The sequence below is a fragment of the Eufriesea mexicana genome, unplaced genomic scaffold (assembly GCF_001483705.2).
Source record: "Eufriesea mexicana isolate 0111107269 unplaced genomic scaffold, ASM148370v2 scaffold9443, whole genome shotgun sequence".
Lineage (NCBI taxonomy): Eukaryota > Metazoa > Arthropoda > Insecta > Hymenoptera > Apidae > Eufriesea > Eufriesea mexicana.
The window spans coordinates 322,357-329,732 of record NW_016917158.1 but is presented as its reverse complement, the minus strand read 5'-3'; the positions used below and the strand labels follow the sequence as shown (position 1 = coordinate 329,732).

General features: G+C 34.7%; 1 protein-coding gene across 1 annotated transcript; it reads left to right on the top strand.

Annotated features, from left to right (window-relative positions):
• The first annotated feature begins 1,723 nt into the window (after positions 1–1,723).
• Positions 1,724–4,061, top strand: LOC108553134 (RCC1 and BTB domain-containing protein 1). Its single transcript, XM_017907911.1, has 10 exons — positions 1,724–1,867; positions 1,957–2,159; positions 2,254–2,412; positions 2,488–2,755; positions 2,835–2,962; positions 3,025–3,297; positions 3,377–3,489; positions 3,553–3,650; positions 3,727–3,857; positions 3,921–4,061. Exons 1-10 carry the CDS (start codon positions 1,780–1,782, stop codon positions 4,059–4,061), a joined length of 1,602 nt encoding a protein of 533 aa, XP_017763400.1. The 5' UTR covers positions 1,724–1,779.
• The last annotated feature ends 3,315 nt before the right edge of the window (positions 4,062–7,376 follow it).

The following is a 7,376-nucleotide window of genomic DNA, read 5'->3' as shown; positions in this document are numbered from 1 at the left end:
CGGTAAAATTTGTATTCGAACTGGATACTAGAAATCAATTCGGCAGTAGAAAATTAATAAATTTCCAAGATTTTGGAATTAATTCATGCACATTGATAGCTGCATAGCAAACTTAAAATTATAGTTAACATTCTTATGCAATGTTTAATTTTATAATTAATACTTACATTAGCGATAGATTTTGTACTTCCTGTAGTAGATAAGATTCCTATAGAAAAGTGTTTTTCTTGCATAATATTCTTATTATTTTGTCATAAATACCTACTAGCATAGGAAAGCGTAAAAAATAAATTTTTTTATTAAGAAATTCTGTTTACAATGGTTTATTTACAATGTTTTCATATACGAAAAATGAACATAAAATAAAAATCAATTGAAAAGAACTACCACTTATGGACGGGAATCGAACCTCGGTCTTTTAGCATAGATATTCTCAACTGTTATCGACAGGCCACGACTTCACTCGTAGGCATGCAGAAATAAATCTATAATAGGTAGATCAATAAAACTTTAATCATAAATATCTCAATAATTATCGAGTAGTTGCCGCTATAATGATATATTTTCTTAAACTGCATGACGATATCTACAAACCTGCAAAGTTTCAACTAAATCGGCGACCCGAAGAACCGGTAGTAATTGAGTTTTCAGAAAGATATTTTTGATCATGATTGTACGATATATGCCATGTCATGGTTGATTGTGATGTTACATTCAAATAAATTGCTATTTCATCATTTATTTTATAATTCGCAGAATTGAACTATCAAGTTACATCCGGACTGTGAAAATTAATAATTTGTCATTAAATTAACAAATAATAATAACAATTTAACTCTAAAGTTATCATTAATATACGAAGTATACCATTTTACATAAGTTAATTGATTGTCATAATATATAATATATATGATACGTAAACGCAATATTTAATATTCTTTTTTTTGTTTTAATATCTCTTAACTATTTACTTTTTTAATTTTTTCTTATATAAAGAATAATAAAACTGATATCTTCACACACACACACACACGCGCGCGCGCGCGCGCGCACACACACACACACACATACACACATATATATATATAATATTTTGAATAATGAATTTTATTTCACACATACAGTGCTTATACCTGTGTAATACTTTGTACTTCGAATATACAATACTATAGATACATACTTGATGTATAGTTTTAATTTTTGTGCAGCTACGTAATCTGTCGGTGTAAAGTAGAAATTAAAAGAATTTGATTGCATCTTCGATAATAATGTAGATAATAATGTTGATAATAGTTTTGTTTGCTATAAATGAACATTCATTTGCGTATAAAAAACAGTCAAGTTTCTGATATAAATTACAAATGTCCAATATAATTTTCGCGGGATTCTCATAACTTGAAATTCCTTTCTGTTGTTCAGATCGAAAGTTTTAATTGGTTATTAAGTTACCATTTTAATGATATCTTTTATAAATTAGTGCGCAAAGAATGATTAAAGTTATTACAATATAAAATGTAAGCGTTAATAATAAATATTTGCATTCGTTATGGTTAGTGATCGTTTACATTATTTGTTTACATCCTCGAATCACTCTTACTATGAGATTTAAAGAAAAATATATTGCATTTAATTTGCAGAAAGGATGAGAAAACAATGATGCACATAAATAACTAAATAAAGGAATGTCTATTAAAGGATAAAAAGTTAAGAAGTAGAACAACTAAATAAAATTGAAGTTACACTGAAATATAATTTCAAGAATTTAGAAGCAACGTAAAGATGTCTACTTCGAATTTGAAGAATTGGCCAATTTTTAGTTTCTTAGATTCAGACTTTATTTCAAATATCCATATGGTATTCGTATATGGTAAAATATTTATTTTTAATTTTACTTCCATTCTTATTAATTATTGTGCATCTTATTACAAAGGGTTATATACATGTTTCATTAAACAGGTGATTTAGGTAATGAAGCTTTAATTGTAACTAAGGATAAAATGGTATATGCTCTGGGAAATAACACTTCCGGATGTCTTGGAATCGGTGACACTAATAGTACTCTTTATCCGAGGAAAGTTGAGGAATTATGTAATCAAAATGTAACAATGTTTACGCATGGTATAGGTCCGTATGTTTTGGCCCTTACTGAGGAAGGAAAGGTATTTAAGCATGATGTAAAATATGCAATTGTTTCACACAAAGAATATCAACTCACTGTTCCATTATTTAATAATATAAATGTATGTATGAAAGGTATATTCATGGGGATGCAATGCTCGCAATCAACTTGGAAACAGTTCTACAGATCCATGTTTGCGGCCAACATGTGTAACAAAAAATATATCTTGCAAATTTATTGTCAGTATAGCCTGTGGATCTCGTCATTCTCTTGTACTATCATCTGATGGAAATGTATAATGAAAATCACTAGATATTTTATTTTTTGTTTTATCATAATGGAATATGAAAATAATGTATTTCTTTAAGGTATTTGCATGGGGTGAAAATACATATGGACAAGTAGGTAACGGTGATACTACTAATGTAACTGTGTGTACACCGAAAATGGTGAATAATGTATTAAGCAGTAAAAGAGTTGTTTGCATTAGTTGTTGTCACTTATCAAGCGTAGCAGTTACAGATAAAGGAGAGGTTTATAGTTGGGGTCAAAACAATGTTGGCCAGCTAGGAAATGGAAACACTATTAATGGATATGTTCCCAGCAAAGTTGCTGGACTTGCTGGTGTTGAAATTGGTAATATTATTTTCGCTTTATATATATATATAAATAGAAAATTTGTCAGATACTGAGGAATATCTTTTTATATCAATAGAAAAGGTAGTTTGCGGTTGTCTGCATGTTCTGGCTTTGAGTAACAAAGGCGTTTTGTATGTTTGGGGTGAAAATTGTTTTGGACAATTGGGTATTGGCAACAATATCTCTATTTGTAGTCCAAAGAAGGTAATATACCGCATAATTAAATACATATACTTATGAGTGTGAAGCGATAAATGCTTGTTCAGTTGATAGTGAAAGATTGGGCGAATGTATTGGATATAGCAGCTTCGCATTGTAGTCACATGAGCGCAGCTATGGTGGAAGGTAGTGAGATATATGTGTGGGGCGAATGTCTGGGTCAGAGGATTACAGTTCCAACATTGACTAATTTACGATACTTACATGACGCTTTTGCGCGTTATGCGTTAGATAACATTATGCCTCAACCACTTGTATACGACGGTTACCAAGAGGATGTAAATGTAATAGATTGTTTCAGAGAAGCATTTGATGATAATGTATGTATTTATACAATGAAGAAATATCTTTCGTGATATCATTAACTTGTTTGCTAAAAATGTACTCTACGTTTCGTAGACTACAAGTGATCTCGTCATAGAAGTACAAGAGCAATGTATTTATGTACACAAAGCTGTTTTAATAATACGTTGTGAATACTTTCGAAAGAACTTGATCGCAAATAATCAGAGGTAAGTAGATTGTTGATAGTAATCAGTATCCGAATTTCTTGATATTATAAAGATTTATTGTAGCGTTATTAAAGAAGAGGAATTTTTATACGATGCATACAGAGCATTTTTAAAATATTTATATACCGATGAGATTGATCTAGATCAAGATCATATGGCAGGTAAGTATTTCGTTATATGTCTAACAATGTTTTATAATGTATTTTAAAAGTTATATTCAGTTTTTTTGCGTTTAAGAACTATTGAAAATAGCGATCGCATATTCGGAAAATGAACTGAGAAAACGTTGCATACTAAACATACAGGAAAGCGTTACAGTTAAAAGAGCGTTACTCGTCTACAATATAGCTATTGAATATAATGAACCGGTAAATATCGTAATTTTTTTTCTTTTAGAATTTCTAGCACTATTAATTTTAACATAATTCTAGGAATTAGAAGAATACTGTTTCAAGTACGCACTAAATCACATGTCTGCTGTAGTACTTACAGAAAGTTTTACTAAATTAAACGAGCATATGATGAAATCGTTTATAATTAAAGTTGCTCAAGCTGGTGCTTTTAGAACATAGTTTGTGGTATTTATTATATCATAAAACTGCATAACGTGAATTGCGTGATGTTTATTCACGCTGGATTGAAAAAATTGGTTCTTCAATTGTGATAATAAAATAATTCTGGTGAGCAATTTCACTTCAGGATATTTGGTTCGAGTTTATTTTATTTGTATATATTTTTCACGTATCAAAGAATTTTTCACCGATTGCATTTAGTGTTTGTCCGGAAAGTGGGCATATACCGTAGAAAAAGTAGCTGATAACATTTATAAATTATTAAAAGTATTAACCCTTTGCACTCGGCGATTTTTTGACCAAAGAAGGGTACAAGTTGAAAAATTTTCCGCTATAAAGCTGATGATATTTTTCGAGCAGTAAATAAGGAATCGTATAATAATTGACAAGTAGAATTATTTAATTTCGATACCTTGCACACTGTTACATTATTTTAAATTCGATATATTAATTAATATCGAGCTTCGAAATTTTATCAAATGGCGACTGAAGGGCGCCTCTCGAGTGCAAAGGGTTAAATAGAATAATAGGTTAAAACAGGTTGATGTAATTGTTCGCGTGTAACGTTTATAGTTGGCATTTCATTTTGAACCTGTCTTCCCATTGCATTTCTTTCTTTATTAGTTTATAATTATTATTTCAAACCAAGCCAACGAATAATTTTAAATTCCCGTTGGATTCGAAGATGAAATTAATTATATTCCTTTTTTGTTACCAATCATTGTAACGTAAATTTCCAGTAATGTACGTTAATCTAACAATGCACAATTAAAAGCAGTGTGCCTTTGTACATTGAATGTATCATCGTCTTTCTTCTGCTTCTTCTTTTTCTTCTTCTTCTTCTTCTTCTTCTTCTTCTTCTTCTTCTTCTTCTTCTTCTCCTTCCTTTTTTCTACGACTTTTTTATTTCGCAAAGGGATGTATGGTCAATAGAACTTACTATACTATCGTTCGCACATTATTTTTATTATGATATTCTCAATATATACAAGCAGTAATTTTTTGTTGTTCGTATAATATATACGTAACTATTGAATAATAACAATAACGATAACGATAATGGTAATGAGGATAATGCCTATGATGATGATAGTGATAATGATAATATCGGTGACGCTGAGGATGTAGACAACGACGATGATGACGATGATAATAATGACGATGGTGATAAAGAGGACGACGATAATAACAACAATTAATAACCAATGATTACTAATTAATAACCAAAGTAATAAATAATCAATAATCAATAATAGTTTTGATGAATAATCATTATGCTTTATATTTATATATTTATACGTATAGATAATACTAGGTAGTCGATTTGCCGTATGGTAAGTTGTTAGGTGTTTTTAGTTTGCACTACCCTTTGCGTCCGCGTTGACCGGTGTATTCTTCGGTTTCATATCGACTCGTAATTTTGACGAAATAGTATCAAAAACATTCCAAAAAGAAAAAAAGAAAAGGAAAAAAAAGATAGAAAGAAAAGAGAAAATAAAGAAAGAAAACAGGATCAATTTGCTATTGATTTTGATGGATGAAACGTTCGGGTTTAGATCTACTGTACCGTTGTAAAATGCGTATCTCAATATCGCAATGGAAATTCGCGATAGTTGGAGCGACTCGTATATTCCGCGATGTGCCTAAAGTTACACTTAATCTTAGCCGAGTGAAAGAATTTCGTTGGTAAAATTGGAGAGGAAGCGGACATACGGAGTGGAAGGAATGCTGGTCGAGGGGAAAAAGACCGGGAGAATGCATCGGGCAAACGCAGCTCTCAGCCGATTGCGTGAACGATCGTTATCCAATACGACGATTAACGAGGAGACACGTGGATGTGGCTAGAAAATGTCGTATCGAATTCGATCAGCTACTCGGCTACGGTAATTACTTAGTTTTTCTTCTTTTTTTTTTCCTTTTTCTTTTTTTTTTTTTTCTTCTTTTTTTTTCTTTCGGTAGTTAATTAGAGCGTATTTAGGCCTGCGGGCTACTTTTCCAGCGACTCGCTGTGAATCCCATCGACAGAAGTAAGATTTCTTTCGATTCGATAAAGAAAGAAAGGAAAAGTAAGGATCTTTCCGCTAAAATAGTCTTTCCGTTGTTTTCCTCGATTGCCGTCGGTCCTCCTCTTTCGTGAGTCGCGCCGATAACTGCTATTCCTTCTGCCCGACTTGCGTAGAACGGCCGTAGAACCGGAAACGCGGGAATTCTTTGCCTCCATATTGCCTTGCATCGAAGGTAGCCGTATACGCACGCACGGTACGAACAGGCGATTCGCCTATTCCAATCGTCGTCGTTTACTCTTCACCGAGGTATATACACGTACGTTAGGGCGTATGATATTTACACGAGTTTATTGCCAGCTGAGGATCGTCTCGTCCCGTTTCTCCTTGGCGTTTACTCCGCAGCACGGAGGACCGGCGGTGTTGGTCGCGTTGCGATTATTATACATTAAATTACATACATAGAGTCAGAGTTAGTTGCGCGAGGACTCGAATCGTTATCGCGACAACAGGACATCTCAAGCGTCCTCTCGTTGCATCGCGTTCTTTACGAATTCAACGAACGAGAAAAGCGTGTCCGATGGCGATTCGTTTCGTGCTGCTTCGCTTCGCACCCCGGCTCGAATTCACCGGCGACGCCTGGCGCCGCGGCGGTAGCTCGTTTAGAGTCCCTCGTATAGACTTGTAACAAATCGTTTCTCCCAGCTGCTGCTATTCGCTCGTTTCGCTACCTCTCGAATACGGCGCGATAGCTTGCAGGTGTATAGGCAAAAGTTGCGAAAGTTGCGAAAGGTGTGTGTACGTGTGTGTGTGTGCGCGTGCGCGCGCGCGATCGCGAGCAGAGGTTACGTGCCCGTGAACGAATCGTGTCCCCGAACTCGTCCGACTCTCTGTTTCTCGTCCGTTTCGTCCCCGCGATTCGTCTCTTTTCTTCGGCTCTTTCCCAAAGCGTTCTAACGAGTTTCATCTAACGCGGGTCGGTGGCAGGGTTAGGGTCGTATCGGAAGAAATTTCCAGATGGAACATTTACAGCAACGCGTACCTACGCTGTTCTTCTTCGGCTTCCCTTCGTTATTGTCAATGATAAGGACAAACGTGTCTCTCGTTATCGAGGCGAGGTTTCCCTTCCGCTCGTTCGGGTACTTTCCGTTGGCGACTGGAGAACGAGGAAATGCGAGGAACCGAGAGATGAAAACGGAGGCGCGAGTTTGAAACACGCGAGAGGCGTCTTCTGTCGGATGATCGGTTCCTCCGAGTCGACGGAGTGTCGTTTTCGAGCACGTTCTCGAGGCTCGTCCTATCGGACGGCTAG

What these genes read in the sequence shown, in the direction of transcription:
- LOC108553134 (XM_017907911.1), top strand. Translation starts at nt 1,780, where the DNA reads ATGTCTACTTCGAATTTGAAGAATTGGCCAATTTTTAGTTTCTTAGAT. An exon ending in TACTATCATCTGATGGAAAT is followed by an intron (nt 2,413 to 2,487) that starts GTATAATGAAAA and finishes TATTTCTTTAAG; the next exon opens with GTATTTGCATGGGGTGAAAA. An exon ending in ACTTGCTGGTGTTGAAATTG is followed by an intron (nt 2,756 to 2,834) that starts GTAATATTATTT and finishes TTATATCAATAG; the next exon opens with AAAAGGTAGTTTGCGGTTGT.